Source organism: Oncorhynchus nerka, linkage group LG4 (genome assembly GCF_034236695.1).
Source record: "Oncorhynchus nerka isolate Pitt River linkage group LG4, Oner_Uvic_2.0, whole genome shotgun sequence".
Classification (NCBI taxonomy): domain Eukaryota; kingdom Metazoa; phylum Chordata; class Actinopteri; order Salmoniformes; family Salmonidae; genus Oncorhynchus; species Oncorhynchus nerka.
The window spans coordinates 43,654,518-43,675,376 of record NC_088399.1 but is presented as its reverse complement, the minus strand read 5'-3'; the positions used below and the strand labels follow the sequence as shown (position 1 = coordinate 43,675,376).

Here is a 20,859-nt window from a genome sequence, read left to right as displayed (position 1 = left end):
TTTACTCGCTGGTCGACAGAGAGGGGTTTGCGCCTCTATGGGGTAATGTTTCGTGTTAATTATTCGCATCTGGAAAGCAATGCCGAGACAAACGGAGGAGGAATGGAGGAGAAAGAGAGTAGAGGTCTAATAGAGTGAGGGAAGAAGAGGATGAGCTTAAATCGGACAAATTGTGGAAAAAATTGATATTGTTTGTCAAAGAAGAATGGTAGATAGTGTAAGCAGAGGGAGCTGAAGACAGGAGTAATTGAAGTGAATTAGGGTGAAGTGTCGGAGGTGGTAGGTGCGGTAAAGTTATCGGAGACCGAGGTATGCACCGAGGATCAGGATGAAGAAGAGTCTGACAGTGGGAGTGAAGTTTGTGGAAAAAGTGGACTCTTGCCTTTAGGCTGATCCAATTACGGTTTCACGGTGGGTGAAAAAAAGAGTTGGGTCATGTGGAATCGGTGAGGGTAACTTGAAGTGGTCTAGTGATAATTGTTTGTGTTTCTGCTGAGGACGAATGCGCTCCAAGTAAAACGAATGGGGGTAAGTGAAGTGTTTCGATCTCAAGAAAAAGGCACCAATGAAAGGAGGGGTAACTGGGGTAGCAGTAGATATAAACGTTGACCAGCTGAGGGCAAATATTCCCGGTGTATGTGATCTCGTCGTTTTGAAGCGACGCAGACAGGGTGGGGAAACAGAAGAGTCATTGTCTGTTCTTTTGAGTTTTGAAGTAGTCTTTGCCAGACAAAGAGAAGTTCGGATATATAAGTTATCCTATACGAGCGTATGTGCCGAGTACATTAAGATGTTACAGGTGTCAAGCTTATGGGCAGTGTGAAGGAGGGAGGGTCCAATGTGCAGAAGGGCATGAGACAGAGGAATGTGTAATATTGGGGAAAGTAGTGGAATGTGTTAATTGTAGGGGTGCACATTGCGCTGGGGGTCAGACATGTCCCGTGCGAGAGAGGCAGTTTGAGGTTTCCAGGGTTAGAGTAGAGCAGAAGTTGTCATATGCTGAGGCAGTGAAGGAGAAGAAGATTGGTTGAGGGGGATAGGTGGTGAGAGTAGTAGAGATATACCAGTACATAGGGATAGGCCAAAAAGTTAACTGTTTCATTAAGATTTGATTTTTAGCCTTTATAGCAGTGGTTAGTAATTATACTGCAGGGATGGATCGGTAGTCTCAGAAAATTGAGGTTGTGGTTGCAGCTGCTGAGAGGTATTTGGGTGTGTAAGAGTTACATGATGATGTCCTTTCAGGGTGATGGCATGAGGTAGGAATAAATATATTACAATTTTGGATTAGGGGGGTGTTAATTTTATTTTATATAATTTTGAAATTAGTGAGTATAGTTTTAGATGGTAAGGTATTTATTTAGTACATTATTATTATTATTACTGGAGTTGTACTCCAGTCCAGTAGATGGCGGCAATGCAACAAATTGGATGTCAACCGCTGTTAAATCTCATAGAAGAAGATTACGTCAAATAACATCCGGATCTTTCCTTCGCAGGTCAAAAATGTTTGCTTTCCGAAGCTTTCGATCTTTACAATTCACATTTTCACAGCTTGGAGGCACACGTAAGAATGATGTCCAATGTTTTGAATTAATTGCATTGCTAGTGATACAAGCATGATTATACTAACGTTTATAATCACTAAGATAGCTATCCATTTAGGTTATCGTTAGCTAGCGTTAGTTAACCTCTAGCTATGCCATCCATCATTAACTAGCTAACCACATGTGTCGTTTATCTAACTGGCCAGAGCAACCTCTATTTTTTTTATGTGAGTTAATGTCTGCTTTACTTTTTATCACAGAACAATGTCTCAGAAGTCTGTCAGGCTCGTCTAATGTAGTCCAGAAGAACGATGACATGGTAAGCCATTTTAAAGCCACCTATTAACGTTAGCTAGCTACCTTTCGAAGAGTGCACTAGTAAAACGTTATCAATAGACTAAATTGATCCATGATTACGTTTTTAAATGCAAATAGAACTTGATTTATATTTACCCTTAGTGCTCAGGGATAGCTCTCCAGAACGGTATACCCAGGTTTAGAGGCTCACTCCATCCCGCATAGAAAACAGCTGGATCAATGAACTGCAAATACCGACATTCTGTTGTAACGGAGCTGTGAGGGGAACGGCACCTCAGTACCTCCAGGCTCTGATCAGGCCCTACACCCAAACAAGGGCACTGCGTTCATCCACCTCTGGCCTGCTCGCCTCCCTACCACTGAGGAAGTCCAGTTCCCGCTCAGCCCAGTCAAAACTGTTCGCTGCTCTGGCCTCCCAATGGTGGAACAAACTCCCTCACGACGCCAGGACAGCGGAGTCAATCACCACCTTCCGGAGACACCTGAAACCCCACCTCTTTAAGGAATACCTAGGATAGGATAAAGTAATCTTTCTCACCCCCCCCCTCCTTAAAAGATTTAGATGCACTATTGTAAAGTGGCTGTTCCACTGGATGTCATAAGGTGAAAGCACCAATTTGTAAGTCTCTCTGGATAAGCGCGTCTGCTAAATGACTTAAATGTAAATGTTAAATGTACGAACGTTAGTAATCCTTGCGATGTGTTTTTGGAAACGATTAGAAGTGTGCGATATCATCAGCGAGAAATCATCTTTCAATTACAAAATATACACTTACTGTAGGCAGTTTAGCCAAGTTGCATCCTTCAGAATTTTAAATAACACTGGCCAAACCGAGGTATGAAACTTCACTCCCCAGCCATGACTGTATAGTCGTGGCCAAAAGTTTTGAGAATGACACCAATATTAATTTCCACAAAGTTTGCTGCTTCTGTGTCTTTAGATATTTTTGTCAGATGTTACTATGGAATACTTAAGTATAAATACAAGCATTTCATAAGTGTCAAAGGCTTTTATTGACAACTACATGAAGTTGATGCAAAGAGTCAGTATTTGCAGTGTTGACCCTTCTTTTTCAAGACCTCTGCAATCTGCCCTGGCATGTTGTCAATTATATCGATGTTAAATATAAATATCGATGTTTTGTTCCCAGAGCCACATAGTTATCACTTTTGCCTTATGGCACGGTGCTCCCATCATGCTGGAAAAGGCATTGTTCGTCACCAAACTGTTCCTGGATTGTTGGAAGAAGTTGCTCTCGGAGGATGTGTTGGTACCATTCTTTATTCATGGCTGTGTTCTTAAGCAAAATTGTGAGTGAGCCCACTCCCTTAGCTGAGAAGCAACCCCACACATGAATGGTCTCAGTATGCATTACTGTTGACATGACACAGGACTGATGGTAGCGCTCACCTTGTCTTTTCCGGACAAGCTTTTTTCCGGATGCCCCAAACAATCGAATAGGGGATTCATCAGAGAAAATGACTTTACCCCAGTCCTCAGCAGTCCAATCCCTGTACCTTTTGCAGAATATCAGTCGGTCCCTGATGTTTTTTTCCTGGCTTCTTTGTTGCCCTTGACACCAGACCATCCTCCAAAAGTCTTCGCCTCACTGTGCGTGCAGATGCACTCACACCTGCCTGCTGCTATTCCTGAGCAAGCTCTGTACTGGTGGTGCCCCGATCCCGCAGCTGAATCAACTTTAGGAGACGGTCCTGGAGCTTGCTGGACTTTCTTGGGCGCCCTGAAGCCTTCTTCACAACAATTGAACTGTTCTCCTTGAAGTTCTTGATGATCTGATAAATGGTTGATTTAGGTGCAATCTTACTGGCAGCAATATCTTTTCCTGTGAAGCCCTTTTTGTGCGAAGCAATGATGACTGCACCTGTTTCCTTGCAGGTAACCATGGTTGACAGAGGAAGAACAATGATTCCAAGCACCACCCTCTTTTGAGCTTGAATAACAGATTGGAAGCTTCAAATCAGCATGACAGAGTCATCTCCAGCCTTGTCCTCGTCAACACTCACACCTGTGTTAACAAGAGAATCACTGCCATGATGTCAGCTGGTCCTTTTGTGGCAGGGCTGAAATGCAGTGGAAATGTTTTTTGGGGGTTTCAGTTCATTTGCATGGTAATGAGGGACTTTGCAATTAATTGCAATTCATCTGGTCACTCTTCATAACATTCTGGAGTACATGCAAATTGCCATCATACAAACTGAGGCGGCAGACTTCGTGAAAATTAATATTTGTCGGTCTCAACTTTTGGCCACGACTGTATGGAAGCAACTTTGCTAAACTGCGATCAGCAAGTGTATCTTTTGTATTTGAGCAATTATTTATCGCTTCTATGTATGTAAGTTATAAATGTTTCTAAAACTGTGTCGTGTGAGACTTATTTGCATTTAGAGCACCAAAGCTCTGTCTGCACATTATGCCTGAGCTAATCATAATGGACATTGAATGACCCACTGCATCCATGCATTGGAGTCATGAGAAGGGCTAGCTCAAGGAGTAACATTCCTCCACATGTCAAGAGAATTATTGAAGCTATATGTCATTTGACTACAAGGTCTATGACAACTACATTTGTTGTATTTATGTAAATCCATGTTTATCTCCCCAGCCTTTACAGATGGAGAATCCATACAAACAACCACAGAAGGGCTGCATTCTCTGTAACATCACAGTGGACTTCAAGAATGTTCAGGTCTGTCATTAGACTACTGTATTAAGTGCTGTGATGCGCAAATATCCAATGTTTATTTATAATTTGCCTAATTTTTCTCCAAACTTCTTTCCAATAGCTGCTGTCCCAGTTTATATCCCCACACACAGGAAGAGTTTACGGCAGGCACATAACAGGTGAGAACTTGGTCAGGAAAAGTGCTGAAAATGTACACATCAGAGCAGAGGCTGTCGTATCAAGGTGTTTATTCTTTTCTAGGTCTATGTGGTAAGAAACAGCGGGAGATCGCCAAAGCCATAAAGAAAGCTCATTCGATGGGTATGCCCTCAAATCACACATTTTTATTATTGACTGTACACTCCAAACCAACTCATTCACTCAGAATCCCATTCTGAATGATGTCTTCGCACTAAATTTGAAAACAATGTCCACAATAAAAAGATGCAGATATGGATTTATGGGACAGTAAAATTATTTCTACAAAATTGAGTGCAGAGACATGGGATTCTGATGTAATATGAGTTGGTTTGGAGTGTTTTCTTAAAATACTTTAGACACATTTTCATAATGCATTGTAGTCAATGGCAAGTGATGGCAATTTTCTCTGTAATGAAATAAAGTTGTGGGATCAATTACAAGCACAGAAAGAGTGAACAACGCCACATGAGAAAATGTGTGAACAATATGATCAAATCGAGGTTGCTCTGTAATAGTTTTTCTTTGGAAACTTCAATGCGCCATCTATCACTACTGACCAGAGGATTTGTAATACATTGTGTGCTACAGACTGGTCTGGCTCAAAATGACTATGTTTTGATCATCCAGTCCTTCCTATAATAAATACTGGTAATATTTTCCTTCACAGGATTCATGTCTGTAACCCACAAGGACCCACATTTTATGAAAGATCCAAACATCTGTGACATCCGGCACTTGGAGTAACTGTGTCCGCCTGTATTGTGGAGCTAGTCTAGCATAGATACTGTAATTGTGTATTAAAACATGTTTCAATGTGGAAGATTGCTTGTTAGTCTCGTCTTTGAGCCGTCATGCTTGGGTTGAGTTATGAGACCAATAATCGTAATTCACTACACATGTGAAAATCATTTAATGCAATTCTGTACAAGTTCAATTACAGCTTGAACTATTTTATATACGGTACCAGTCAAGTTTGGACACCTACTCATTCAAGGGTTTTTCTTTAAATGCACTATTTTCTACATTGTAGAATAATAGTGAAGACATCAACTAGAAATAGCACATGGAATCATGTGTTAAAAAAATCAAACAATTTTAGATTCTTCAAAGTAGCCACCCTTTGCCTTGACAGCTTTGCGCACACTTGGCGTTCTCTCAACCTCCTTCACGAAGAATGCTTTTCCAACAGTCTTGAAGGAGGTCTCACATATGCTGAGCACTTGTTGGCTGCTTTTCCTTCACTCTGTGGTCCAAACCATCTCAATTGGGTTGAGGCCAGGTCATCTGATGTTGCTCTCCTTGGTCAAATAGCCCTTACCCAGCCTGGAGGTGTGTTTTGCGTTGTTGTCCTGTTGTAAAACAATGATTGTCCCACTAAGCACAAACCGGATGGGGTGGTGTATCGCTGCGGTAGCCATGCTGGTTAACTGTGCCTTGAATTCTAAATAAATCGCCAGCAAAGCACCATCACACCGCCATGCTTCACGTGGGATCCACATGCAGAGATCATCCGTTCACCTACTTTGCGTCTTACAACGTCACGGCGGTTGGAACCAACAATCTCACATTTGGACTCTTCAGACCAAAGGACAGATTTCCACTGGTCTAATGTCCATTGCTTGTGTTTCTTGGCCTAAGCAAGTCTCCTTATTGGTGTCCTTTTAGTAGTGTTTTCTTTGCAGCAATCGACCATGAAGGCCTGATTCCTGCAGTCTCCTCTGAACAGTTGATGTTGGTGTGTCTTACTTGAACTCTGAAGCATTTATTTGGGCTGCATTCTGCAGTGCAGTTAACTCTAATGAACTTATTCTCTGCAGCAGAGGTAACTGGGTCTTCCTTTCCTGTGGCAGTCCTTGAGAGCCAGTTTCATCATAGCGCTTGATGGTTTTTGTGACTGCACTTGAAGAAATGTTCAAAGTTCTTAATTTTCTGCATTGACTGACCTTCATGTCTTAAGATAATGATGAACTGTTTCTCTTTGCTTATTTGAGCTGTTCTATTTGGTAAAAGACCAAGTCCATATTATGGCTCTTTTGTATACCACCCCTACCATCTCAACACAACTGATTGGCTCAAAGGCATTAAGGAAAGAAATTCCACAAATTAACTTAAAGGCACACCTGTTAATTTAAATGCATTCCAGGTGACTACCTCATGCAGCTGGTTGAGAGAATGCTAAGAGTGTGCATAGCTCAAGGCAAAGGGTGGCTACTTTGAAGAATCTCAAAATATATTTTGATTTAACACTTTGGTTACATGATTCCATGTGTGTTATTTCATAGTTTTGATTGCTTCACTATTCTACAATGTAGAAAATCGTACAAATAAAACCCTGGAATGAGTAGGTGTCAACTTTTGACTGAAATAACCTCACTTTATTTCAAGGACAGTTCTTACATTTAAAATGTTACCCCCAAAATAAGCTAATTGAAGGCATCCCTAAATATACGTTTTCAGTAATTGAGGGGAATGTCACAGATTTTCCTATACTCCATACACTTTTATGCAAAGTAATCATTTGAGTGGTACATTTTTGTCCTTTGTTAGACATGTCTAAATTATTTCTGTTTTGATTGGCTGGTATCAAATTATCCTCAGTCTCCTCCAACATGTTTTTCCTCCTCTTGGGCGTGTCAGATGATTCCCAAAGGGGACGTTTTCTCCAGGACGTCCCTCCGCCTCTACCAAGCCTCCCCTTCCTGGCTTTGGGGACTGTATGAGTCAGGATCAAAGGCAGTGTTGTGGTGATGTCTATGCCATGGTCAGTGTTGCAGCAGAACTCAGGCACGGGGAACTCCTGGAACGTTAGAGCCTGTGTTTGGAGTAGAGCTGCCCCAGGGAACAGTGTCTTAATGGCCTCAGAGCAGTACATTCTCCTGAGACTGGGCTGGAGTGGAGTCTCCATCTGCTGAGTTGGGGAACACAAAGTAAGTAAAACATGCTTAACACACTCAAAAGTAAGAAAATAACAAATCAAGAATTGATAAATAGAACAGCAGAAGTTGGTCATACTTTTTTCTCCTCGTTTCCTCTCACTGACAGTCCTTAGAGACGAAACATCTGCAAGCAGCTCCTCGACCAATCGCTCACTCTCCTCCACTTTCTTACATGCCACCTGAAGAGAAATAAACCGAAAACCCAGGTGACGCCATCATGTTTACCAATGGTTGTACATAGTCATTTGTACGTTTTTACATTTCTGTTTTCATTATCCATTACATTATCCGTTCAACTTACCTTCAGTTTGCCTTGCAAGGAGTTGTTCATTTCATTAATCTCATCCACCTCTTGCAGGGATCCATCCAAGGAGAAGAATCTATATCTACATAGAGCAAAATAGAGAAGTGTAAGACTAGTCATACAGGTATCAGACAAACACACTCCGATTACATTTTTCAAAGTCAATAGTACCCAATGCCAAGGCCCAGGGGTCAGCAAAGCTAGTACCTGTGTTTCCAAACAGCACGGTTGTAGTTGACTGATGAACAAGATAAAGACAGTCTCCAGTAGTCCTGCTGTTCCAACAAACCCAGGTTGCTGACCCGGACCGGAACGCTGCAGGATTGACTACTTAGACAGTGCAACACAGAGTTCAGACCTTAACATACAATCACTCACTAAAGATCCCATGACAAAACACTAACAGTTTCATTAAAAACAGTGTGAAGGATATCACAATGTGAATGTACTGACCTGCAATGTGATCTGTAGACTGCATACTCCCAGTTTGTGTGTGGAGCCTGATGATGTGACCTCACTGGGTGTCAGTAACAGAAACATCAGCTCCTGATTGGAGACTGCTCTTTTCAGGTTCTCATGGATTACTTGCTCTCTGAAGGTAATTTGTTGATCTGTGTATCTCTGCTGTTTATACCAACCAATCACATTCTCCTGGATAGGAAAGTCAAATAAAGTTGAAGTTGATAGTTGCCCTGGTAGCAGCATAGACAGAGAGCTCCTGTTCATTTGTACATATTTAATTTGCTTTCAGAATCAACATTTTTTTTAATGACAATTACTTTTCATTGTCTATCTGGTGGTTTTGGTTTTGAGCCACGGATTTGCACATTGTCTGACAGGTAAACTTTTTTTCTGGCTTGACTAGTTAGCTGGCTAATGGTTTTTTAGAAACATTTATTTGGACACGTACAGTGCCTTCGGAAAGTATTCAGACCCCTGGACTTTTCCACATTTTGTTACGTTACAGCCTTATTCTAAAATTATAATTTGTTTAATTAAAATAAAAAATAAAAACATTAATCTCATCAATCTACACACACTACCCTATAATGACAAAGTGAAAACAGGCTTAGAAATGTTCGCAAATGTATTACAAATGTCAACTTGTTTTTGCGTTGTCATTATGCGGTAGTGTTTAGATTGAGGGGGAAAAAACAATTCTATCAATTTTAGAACAAGGCTGTTGCCTAACAAAATGTGAAAAAGTCAAGAGGTCTGAATACTTTCCAAATGCACTGTACCACCTTTTTTTTTTTTTCACCTGGCTGCCAGTTCCTGATCTTTTGAGATCATCTGAGGAGTATCTTGAAGTGTAACGGGAATGGGAGATGGAGGAATACAGTGCTGAGGCAGAGGCTCATAGTCAGGACGACTGGCTACTATTCTGAACTTTGTGTAGTGAGCATTCTGCCGCCCAGAGCTGCTGAGGCATCACCCAAGTGGATGCTACACTACACAGTGGAAGAAGAGAAGTCCAGTGTCTATATGGCGCAGGTTGGTTGGTTCCCTGACTTGCCCTCTAAAAGATCATCAGCAGACTCCACCACCAGCATCATCTACCATCTTCTGACCAGTTCCCTACGCTCAGGCATGCAGTAGTACCTCAGTGCGCTCAAGCCATGAATGAACTGACCCTCTACATCTGCAGAGGATGCAGCTTTCCAAGACTTGGCAGCAATTGGTTGACTTGACCTGTGATGGTTACATTGCTTGTTTGTTTTTTTCCCCCTTATGAAGCACTTTGAGATTTCTATTATTGAAAGCGCTATAGAAGTTGAATACATTATTATTAAATAGTTAGAGGCTGAATAAAAGTGTGCTTTGTTGGCTATCAAAAAAGATAGGAAAGAAATGCAAACATCTTGCATAATGGCAAATGTTCTTTTTCTCCCTGGACTCAGTTGAAATATCCTTATTTGTGACAGCAATATTACCAAGGTATCTTATTCCACTTACCTCCTTATAATTTGACAAAAGGTGCCTTACTTCATCCTGGTTCACCTCCCCTATACTATTATAGACGCTTGGGGCGGGGAGAAAAACACTATTATTGGAAGTGAAATGCTGCTAGCAGAAATGATCAAAATACTGTTGCAATACACACACAGCTGAATCACAATTTTAAGAAACCTTTCATCTTTGCAGTTTACCTATTGAGCTTGCCATACCAGTGGATGTTTCTGAAAGTCTGGAACAGAAACTACGGTGAGATAACAGTCAGTTCACACTGTAGCCAAGATGACATTGTGATGATTCAAGTGCACAGCTGATGACCCACTTATTGTATGCTCAAACTGTATGTTGTCGATTTGAGAATCAGTGATGTTGCTTCTCGCTTCAGCTTTGCTCTCCCCAGGAATAAGACCTTCCTGTAAAATGTAATGAGGCACATACATGTCTGAGGTGAGTTAAATATTATAAACAACCTGGCGATAACCAGCATCTGAATAAGTGGGCTATGTGGTCAGACCTATCTGTTGTGGCGCTAGAAAAAGTTAGCTAACGATATAACGTTAGTTGCCCATATTTTCTGTAGACGAACCTGATTAATAGGTGCACAGCTAATGTATATTTTTCCAATCATGAATTATAATATGTATCTAGCTAACTACTTACCACATCAGAATCACTGTTAAAGTGGTGAAACATTAATGAACCAAGAACAAATCCGGAGATGCGAACAGAGGAGTTTGAGTCCGCCATGCCTCCCGTTGTCAAGGAAGGCTGCGTAAAAACAGCGCATATCCTCTGCAATGGCATGCACTCTTGCTGCGCAGCTGAATGTGCACGAAAGGTCAACTTCTTTCAAGAAACTCGCCAGTGGGGGAGGGGTTGTATTTGTACAGCAGAACTTTGCGTACAGTCCTGTGTCTGACTATACTAGCTACCGTTTCAGGGAGGTACAGAATGGAAAACTCTCTAAGACAACGTAGAGGTCTTCCAAGGTTTGCTATTACTCTTGATACATTTTAAAACGTTTCCTGTTCTGCAGTCCAACTCGGATATGGTAGGCTCAGTAGCGTAGTAAACTATTTCAAGTGGTTCTTTCTCGGCTTGGCTGTAACTAGGCGGTGTTGATATCCTGTTTCAAAACCATGTTTACATAGGGCCCAGTTATACTTTTCTGAAAATGGGCCGACAAAACGTATGCAGTCAATGTATTCTCCTGTCTATAACCAGAATGCAATGCTTATTTGAAGTGAGTAGCTATTTGTTGTGTCTGTTCTGCAGGTAACTTGACCCCAATGTGCCATACTAGTGGATGACAGATCTGTGTGAGGGAGGGATGGAGGACCTGTGGAGTATAGCGGTTGTGTTGCTGCAGGTGTGGTTCTCCGTGATGATAGGGTTCATCATGATACCTGCCATGTTTGGCCTCTCCCTGGGGGTCACTTCTGTCTACATTCAGATCCTGGTCAAAATACTGGAGGTAACTGTACGAAAACTCGACGAAAAAGTATGAAAAAATGTATGCGCCCACCATTGGAAATGGTTCTGGATAAGAGCGTCTGCTTAATGACTAAAATGTAAACTGTGCTGGAAATTCTGGAAGAGCTCAAATTCTGGATATCCAGAACAGCTCACAATGTATTATTTTATTCTAAAACATTTTCATCAAACATAACCGTGAATAGCATGTAATGGCGAAATATGTGATTTTTGTTCAGGTAAAGGAATATTATTTGTTGGAAAACAGATGATTTATGAAAACCAAAATCATTTTTGTCATTCTATTAATCTGATCAAATTCAGGCTACTGTAGGCTATATTCTCTATTATTGTGTAGGATTGTATTCATGTTGCTCCCTGGCCCTTTAGAGCAGACAGACATAGTTAATGTGCAAAGTGGGGCACGCAAGGGCAGTTAGGCAATTAAAAGGCAATATGTAGAAAGCATTGTGTGAGAGGTCAACTGAAAATAACTGTTCTCTGGGCAGTGGGCCACCCTGCGGATCGAGAGAGGACACAGGGAACGATCCACTCTGCCAGTGCCTGCTCCTCTACCCTTTGGTGAGTGACTTTACACTCATTACCCATCAATGAGTTCATGCTGAGGTTTGGACTGGTCTGGAGAAGAGTATGTGAGTGGAGCTGGAGCAGAACATGCCCAATTTGACTGGAGCGCGGAGCGAGATTCCCAAAGGCTGGAGCGTCGGCCTTCTCGGCCGCTCCAATTTCACTCCAGTAGCGCTCACTTCACAAGCTCGGGGCGTGCTCTGCCCAGCATGCATTTGTAGTCTACTTGTGTGTTCCTATAGCCCCTTGCTTTACCTACTGTCATGGAGTTCGCTAAAGACACTGATAAAACACACAGGTGCAAAATCAAGGTGACTTACAAAGATGAGGACCACGATCAAGAGTGGGAGTGCGGTGATGTAGTGTCCACAACTAAAGAATCATTGTGGAATCTGAAAAGACACATATCCCGATAGCATGATGGGGTACTTACTATGTGCACATGCTAAAAGAAAGGAACAAGGTGGGTAGCTAACTAAGTGTGTCATTGTAGCAAAAAATGTATAAACCAAAAAATCTGATATCTTCAAAGTTTAGTTCATTTTTGTTTAATTATCTATACTATAGACCATATTTGATTTTGGCCCAATAGGCCTGGCATATTCCCACCTTCAAGGAGCTTTCCGTTTTGATTGTGATATTTTGCCAAAAAAACCTTTAGGCCTACCTATAGGGGAAGAAAAACCGAAGGGTGTTTAGCATCTCCAGTGGCTCTGCAAGCGAGGAGAGGGTATTCTCTGCTGTTGGCCTGCTCTCCAGGCACCATTTCATGAGCCTGAAGCCACAGACTCTGGCCAAACTCAAATTCAAAGGCACTCACTGAGCCTTATAAAGCATTTTTCGTTTAATTTCTATATAATTCTAAGTAAGTTACAGCCTATATGCACAATTAATAGACGGATGATATAATGATTCAATACAATGAAATGTTGTTTAAATGCTGAGCGTTTATGTCCCTACCAGCCTAGAGCCGCACTTGCAAATGCCTCACAATGTATTTCTTTGTAGGCTATAGCCTTGAAATAATTGAAATAATATAGCCCAAATAATTGATTTTCGTTGCTTCTTAGGCTCCCTGTCTGGCTCCTGACCTATTTAGTGTTTATATGCTGTTTAGTAAAAAACATAACCTATTTGAAATGATGAGCGCTTCTTACATTCACCTTTTCATGTTTATGAAAATGTGTTTGGTTTTGGTTTCAATACTTGAAAACCAAAAGGTAGGTCCAGGTCGTCACAAAAAGTAGACGGGGGTTGGTTCAATTGTGATTTTAATGAATGGAGCTAATTCGGAGCAGCAGTTTTTTCCCCTGTGAGAGCAGAGCTCTGAAGTAGTTGGAAAGGATGCACAGCGCCAGAGCGGTGAGACCCTGTCTGTGTAACTTATTGTGGATGGCTATAAAACTGTCATCTTTATGTTCTTCGTTAACTTTTGCGCAAATGATTTATTTTCTATGTTTTCTTCGCTATGCTGAATGTCACCATTTGAATCAACACCTTTTGGTCTGTATTTGCCCCTAACTGAAATGTGAATAACCCTGTAGTAATGATTAATTACACAGGTATAATGCTATTATACAGTTGAAGTCGGAAGGTTAGGAAGAGGGAACGCAACACCCTGCTACAACTCAACTCCCCGTGGCGTGAAAGAGGTATGGGACTGTAGGTGCGAGTAAAGATGACTAAAGGCAGAGAATTACCGTTTACAGGGAATTTATTCTGTCACACGGTCATTTTGGGGAAAAGGGGCTGGATGGAACCAAAGCAAAGAGAGTAAATATCAAAGCCCCCTCTCCTACCTTACCTGCCTACCCACTACTTACCTAACTAGCACCACCTGGTGCACTAACCAAAATACAGGGGGTGGTCTGCCCAGGTCTTACCTAGTGTATATACTATGGGTATATGTATATACTACGGGTATATACTACAGGTATATGTATGTATATGTATGCCCGCAGGCCTCTTGCCTAAGCACTCCCAGGGTGTGACTCACTAAAACTATTTTTTTCAAACACTCCACGAATGTCTTGTTAACAAACTACAGTTTTGACAAGTCGGTTAGGACATCTATTTTGTACATGACACAAGTAATTTTTCCAACAATTGTTTACAGACAGATTATTTCACATAGAATTAACTGTATCACAATTCCAGTGGCTCGGAAGTATACATACGCTAAATTGACTGTGCCTTTAAACAGCTTGGAAAATTCCAATAAATTATGCCATGGCTTTAGAAGCTTCTAATAGGCTAATTGACATAATTTGAGTCAATTGGAGGTGTACCTGTGGATGTATTTCAAGGCCTACCTTCAAACTCAGTACCTCTTTGCTTGACATCATGGGAAAATCAAAGTTGGTGCTCAAAGTTGAACCACACCTGCAGCCAATTTATGCTTGATCCAAAAATGTGGTTGGAGGCTCCATATGGAGAGTGTTACACAATTGTGAAGGCGGGAGGTCCTGTATAAACTCAAACTCGCTTCCTTGACAACTTCCATCTCATCAGCTCTACTCAACAGCTCTGCGCTGCCCCGCGAAGCGCAAGGTGTATGAATCCCCTCACAGTAAATGCTACACGGCCAATGCAGACGACGGATTGACCATGATTGGCCTTTAACATCTCTGATGATGGGTTTACAGTGCATTCAGAGAGTATTCAGACCCCATGACTTTTTCCACATTTTGTTAAGTTACAGCCTTATTCTAAAATGGATTGAATGACTTTTTCCCCCTCATCAATCTACAAACAATACCCCATAATTTCAAAGCGAAAACAGATTTTTTTTACATAAGTGTTCAGACCCTTTTTTATGAGATTTGAAATTGAGCTCAGGTGCATCCTGTTTCCATTGATCATCCTTGATGTTTCTACAACTTGACCAAGAATTCCTTTTTGACCAAGGAGGAGAGGGATGGAGTGACCTGGTCGGATGACCTGGCCTCCACAATCACCCAACCTCAAACCAATTGAGATGGTTTTGGATTAGTTGGACTGCAGAGTGAAAGAAAAGCAGCCAACAAGTGCTCAGCATATGTGGGAACTCCTTCAAGTCTTATGGAAAAGCATTCCAGGTGAAGCTGGTTGAGAGAACACCAAGAATGTGCAAAGCTGTCAACTGATTGGCTCAAACGCGTTAAGGAAAGAAATTCCACAAAGCAACGTAAGGGCACAGGTTTTAATTTAAATGCATTCTAGGTGACTACCTCATGCAGCTGGTTGAGAGTATGCCAGGAGTGCGCAAAGCTGTCATCAAGGCAAAGGGTGGCTACTTTGAAGAATATAAAATATATTTTGATTTGTTTAATACTTTTTTGCTTACTGCATGATTCCATGTGTGTTATTTCATAGTTTTGATGTCTTCACTATTATTCTACATGTAGAAAATAGTAAAACAAATTAAGTTAAACCCTTGAATGAGTGGGTGTGTCTAAACTTTTGACTGCTACTGTATATGGACATGAATATAAAACATTTATACTATGAATACATTTTTAAAATTATTATTCAAGTATAAATGACTAAAATTGTGATATATTGACATAGATTTTCAGTCAATTACCCAAATTACCCAAGATTCCGGCAGCTTTCGTAAATTACCGGTAGCATTGCAACCCTAATTCTGCTCTCATAACAAAGTGTTCTGTAGTATGAGGGATTGAATTCAGCTCGGTCTGGAAGGAGTATACCCTGCATATGTGACTGCGTGTCAGTGTAGGGGCTTGTGATTGGTCAACTCAGCACCTGTGGCTGATGTGTGGGTGTAGATTGGAGCAGCCCTGTCCCACTTTGATGATGCAATTGCGGATTGCGTAACTTCAGGCAGAAAACTCCCTCTCTCTGTGTAGCCTAACCTTCGACCCATATGCTGTGAAATACTGTGTGCCACCGTCATCTGCTTTTTCTGGAAATAAACATTTGAAAGATGTCACTTCACCATCCTCTGCAAACTTTATGATACCATTTGCCCTATATTGTGTTAAATACTTATACTTAATGGGCATGCATATCACATGCTATTTTATAACCGCATTGAAGATTCCAATAGATCGGTTTTGTGTCAGGCTTTAACTGGGGACGTTTTGTGGTGTCTATAAATTATTTATCTCGAATTCCAATGTTGTTGAATTAACACTCAGCCATCTGTTGGTCACAAACAATGGTATTGTAAATCAGATGTGACAGGAAACTTCAAAAAGTACAGAGGTCTTTTATTTGTATTTTTTTATGAAACACAGGAAGGACAAGTCACCACCGTGATGTTGTGCAATAAGATTTAGCAAATCGTTTAGCAAAGATTACAAAATCCACCATGTTTGCTCCTGTCGTCTATAACTCAATGTCTGTGAACATAATAATTAAGCTTGTATTACTGTATAATCATGGCACAAGGGAAGTGTTTTACTGAAGCTGGGCAAAATACAGTGCTGCTGTGTCTGAAGAAAAGGAATGGGAGCTCTCTACTCTGTGCTCTCAGTGGTACCTGGTACTGACAGGCCTCGTACCGATCAGCTATGCCACAACAGTCCTCCATTCCTCATCAGCTTTACCCTCTCTCTGGGATATCATAGATAGTTAGGTACTACAATCAGTAGGTACACTTATACTATCCTTGCCCTTCCTTACACCTCTCTATTTTATGTCCTAAATCGCTAGGTATGGACTAAACCCACAGGTATAACGTACTGTAAACGCCTCAGTTAATAATCTCTGTTGTCTCCTCTTCTTTGGCCAGGACTCATCCAGAGGGAGGGGGGCTCCATGGAACAGGAGATGGGGGAGCTGCGTCGGTATCGTACCCAGTCCATATCGAGGGGAGAGTTTGCGCTGAGCGACTCGTTCTACTTCTACATAAAGGGCCTGGAGAGCATCGTGGACGACCAGGTGACTCAGCGCTTCTCCTCTGAGGAGCTGGTCTCTTGGAACCTCCTGACCCGCACCAACCACAACTTCCACTACATCAGCCTGCGACTCACCATTATCTGGGGACTGGGCGTGATCATACGTTACTGTGTCCTTTTCCCTCTCAGGTGGGTCTGACCTGCCCTTCTTGACCTCTTGACCTCGTCCTGCCAGTGTCCTACCCATTTCAGTTCAGCTCAATTCAGTTTGTCAACCGATCATGTACTCAATATGATGTGATCCATAGTAGAATGGTAATACGTTTACATTTCTATAGACTCTTTTTCAACATGTGATCCCTTCTTCCATTTAGGATAACCCTGGCAATCATTGGGTTGACCTGGCTGGTGATTGGGACAACCTTGGTGGGATTTCTACCTAACAAGAGGTAACTACGATGTGGTACGCTACTGAGTTTTTAAGAGTGCGTTGTGGAACTTTCATAAATTGTGGTGATAGGAAGATTGAATGTTCCTATCTCTCAACGAGCCGGCTAGCTCGAGAGTGGGTATATTGCTCGAGAAGATAGAATATCCTTTGGCTGTTACCGTACATTGCTCTTGTGTTCTAGATTGAAGAACTGGCTCAGTGAATTAGTCCATCTGATGTGCTACAGGATCTGTGCCAGAGGTCTCTCTGCCACCATTCAATACCACAACAAGTTAGTATCCAGACAAACTACTTAGAAATACATTTAGGAAGTAATGTTGGTATAAACATTTTTCGATGTCATTGAAATAAATGCTTATTTTTGACAGAGAGAATAAGCCACAAAAAGGAGGAATATGCGTAGCAAACCACACCTCGCCTATTGACATTGTCATTTTGGCCAATGATGGATGCTACGCTATGGTGGGTAACATAAACATTGGTCAACATATCACTGGTATTTGATATCTCATCCATCACTTTTGGTTCTTAGCAGGCTAGAGTTGTCATGCTCTCTGTGTCTGGTATTATTCCCAGGTGGGTCAAAGTCACGGTGGGCTGATGGGGGTCATCCAGAGGTCAATGGTGAGGTCCTGCCCCCACGTCTGGTTCGAGAGGTCGGAGATGAGAGACCGAAATGCTGTTACCAGTAGGTGAGACAGCAAGTAAATGGGAAAAGACAGCAGGATAGGTCTTTTTCATCTAAACATTTACTCAGTTTCTTCTGAAAAGTAAATTAATCGCATGCCGATGTTGATGGTGCATATATTGATTGTATGACGATATACAGTACATTGCCATTACAGCCACTCAATCATCCTATCTGCTATATATTGTTTTCATCATGATTAGTGTTGTCCTGGTTATTGATCTGCCCCCATCCATCCTCTCCCAGATTGAGGGCTCATGTTGCAGCTAAAACCAATCTACCCATCTTGATCTTCCCTGAGGGTAAGTCTCTATACTTGGACTGTCAGGTCTTTCCTCTGCTGCAGTCTGGAGAGAAGTTGTGATTGGGGTCAATTCCATTTCAATTCAGTCAATGCACGAGGTAAACTCAAATTCCAATTTTCCTCATTACTTTTCGATAAGGGATTGCAGTTTACTTCCTGAATTGACTGAGTTGAATTGAAGTAGAGCCTAACACCACTCGACACTGTGGTTGTGGTGGTCTCGTGACTATGTCTGTTCCCTCTTACAAGGAACCTGCATCAACAACACATCGGTCATGATGTTCAAGAAGGGAAGCTTTGAGATTGGAGGGACTATATACCCAGTCGCAATCAAGGTACTGGCTGCAATCTGAATGTCTGAAATCCCCTTGTGTTCTCTAACCTCTGCTCCTCCATCAAGCAGCATGTCACTGAGCACTTATTATATGAATGCATCATCAAGTTGACACCATATTGGCCTTGTTACGTGTTGACTTTGTCTCAGCCTTTTGATTTTATAATTGTTCAAATCTCCTCCTTTCTGTCCTTCCCTGTTAGTATGACCCTCGTTTTGGAGATGCCTTCTGGAACAGTGCCAAGTACAACATGGTGAACTACCTGCTGAGAATGATGACCAGCTGGGCCATCGTGGTCAACGTGTGGTACCTGCCCCCCATGACCAGGCGGGTAGGTTGTCACACTGTGTATGCTGTATTAATGCCAGCTACTCCCTCCCATGACCAACAGATTGGACTTGGATGTAGTGTTTTCTTCACAAACCCTTACAGAGTGCACACACCTCGTACCCCCATGGCCATAGACATACATAAGACCCCTCAAAGACCTCTCTATATGTTTATTCATCATATCACTGTTCATTGCCGTTTTGGACAGGAAGGGGAAGATGCGGCCCAGTTTGCCAACAGAGTGAAGTCTGCTATCGCACATCAGGGAGGGCTATTGGACATGGCGTGGTAAGGAACCGTTCAGTAAACGTGCTTGAATCTCACTAAACATCCTTCTAAAACATGCCATTCTATCGTAATAGAGTTCTGGAATCAGGAGAAAATGTGCTGTGAACCACACTATTCCACAATAATGGGTTGTAAAGGTTATTGTCAGCCGTGTTAGGTGACCTTCAGTCTCCTCTGTGTCTCTCTACAGGGATGGGAGTTTGAAGAGAGCCAAGGTGAAAGAGGAATTTAAAGAGCAGCAACAGAAGATGTACAGCGGTATGGTTATGGGGAAGAAAGGTAGAAACTCCCAAGAGCCTCACACAGAGACCACCAGGAGACAATGACTCTGGAATTAACACTGTGGACAAAGTATTTTACACACTACAATGCATATGGACTGGATTTATTCCAAAACAAAGGCATTTGTTTTGTATTCATCATAGTTGTGTGGTGAATAGAGTATAGATTGATATCTGAATCTGATACACAACACGTATCAACTTTTAATGCATGAAATGCCTTATTTTAAAGACTGCGCAATTACATATTTTATAGAGCCATAAACATTTCAAACTTCACTGCAAGTAGTACTATGGTATAAAATCATCTCTAATGTTACAGTAATGCTATGTTTTCTGATTGCCATCTAACTAAACTCACCTTAATCGAAGAATGTGTTTACATTGTTTGTACTAGTATTAATATTACTCTGTACAGTTTGTGCCGCTTATGTTACATTATGCTCCGTACAATGCAACCCCTAACCCCATATAAACAATATATACATTCATGTTTTGGAGGTGCTTTGATCAAAGTCTGATTTATTTATTTTAAGACTGGGCTTAATGTTGCTTTACTTCATATCTTAAATGTTATGAAATCTACATTTTGGCCCAGCCCTGAAAACCACTTCCCCTGGCCTAACCCTTAAGCATTTGTGTATATCTGAAAAGATTAGATGTATAGGTATAATGGAAACGCCTATAGAGGCTAATTAGAGGTTGTGTCTGTCTGGAGCTAGTTGTACAATTCAGCTTGTAATGTCGTATATAAAACACTAGGAGTCAGGTTTTTCAAACAAATAACAATCACGTCACCAACTCTTACTCTGTCCATGAGCGGAAGGATCCACTCACACAAAAAGGTCTCACTACCTTTACTAAATATCAACAGCTCATTTACAATCCAAAGTTAGAATTTTTTTAAAGAAATGCTGCTGCTATTAAGTTGAATAGTATGGGGTGTGGGAATCATGTTATATCACGGCTGATTAAAACTGTATTTGGTGTACCATACAGCTTTGTTTTTAGATTTACACTCCAAAAACTCATACAAAACACAAATCGCCAGAAACAAATATTTAATTTCATAAATTTTTCTATACAAATGTTGTAAAATGTTCATATTAATGACAATGATTACTAAATAAGCTGAGGTCTTGGTGTGTACAAATACGACATTCCGAAGATGGGAGTGATTGTTAACTGTGTGGTAATATAACAGGCTTATTTGACTAAGATCCTGTATACGTCTAACAATAGAACAACTATCATCTAACCAAGGTCATCCTTTTGGGACAAGGACGTACTCTTGATCCCAAATCAAATGGCTGCAGAGATAAGCGTGGGTA

General features: G+C 41.4%; 3 protein-coding genes across 5 annotated transcripts; 2 read left to right on the top strand and 1 right to left on the bottom strand.

Annotated features, from left to right (window-relative positions):
- The first annotated feature begins 16 nt into the window (after positions 1-16).
- mrps18c (mitochondrial ribosomal protein S18C) lies at positions 17-5,570 on the top strand. Of its 3 annotated transcripts, none has more exons than XM_029655373.2 (7): positions 17-42; positions 1,500-1,567; positions 1,808-1,866; positions 4,490-4,573; positions 4,671-4,728; positions 4,811-4,870; positions 5,418-5,570. In XM_029655373.2, exons 1-7 carry the CDS (start codon positions 38-40, stop codon positions 5,492-5,494), a joined length of 411 nt encoding a protein of 136 aa, XP_029511233.2. In that variant the 5' UTR covers positions 17-37; the 3' UTR covers positions 5,495-5,570. The 3 variants fall into 3 exon arrangements, with proteins under 3 accessions (XP_029511233.2, XP_029511241.2, XP_029511225.2); XM_029655381.2 differs by lacking the exon at positions 17-42 and adding an exon at positions 49-411; XM_029655365.2 differs by lacking the exon at positions 17-42 and having other exon boundaries at positions 565-1,567.
- A 73-nt stretch (positions 5,571-5,643) lies between these two features.
- abraxas1 (abraxas 1, BRCA1 A complex subunit) lies at positions 5,644-10,750 on the bottom strand. The gene is given in 11 exon segments (XM_065018110.1): positions 5,644-7,611; positions 7,613-7,658; positions 7,745-7,865; positions 7,988-8,072; positions 8,198-8,317; positions 8,444-8,472; positions 8,474-8,641; positions 9,947-10,013; positions 10,141-10,190; positions 10,234-10,359; positions 10,607-10,750. Coding segments are annotated over 11 exon segments (1,410 nt in total). The 3' UTR covers positions 5,644-7,157.
- Positions 10,751-10,847: 97 nt separating this feature from the next.
- gpat3 (glycerol-3-phosphate acyltransferase 3) lies at positions 10,848-19,666 on the top strand. The gene is made up of 13 exons (XM_029655341.2): positions 10,848-10,935; positions 11,222-11,420; positions 11,929-12,001; positions 16,746-17,040; positions 17,226-17,300; positions 17,484-17,573; positions 17,671-17,764; positions 17,879-17,994; positions 18,237-18,292; positions 18,544-18,629; positions 18,832-18,960; positions 19,168-19,247; positions 19,438-19,666. The coding sequence occupies exons 2-13, from the start codon at positions 11,253-11,255 to the stop codon at positions 19,571-19,573; spliced, it is 1,398 nt and encodes a 465-aa protein (XP_029511201.1). The 5' UTR covers positions 10,848-10,935; positions 11,222-11,252; the 3' UTR covers positions 19,574-19,666.
- The last annotated feature ends 1,193 nt before the right edge of the window (positions 19,667-20,859 follow it).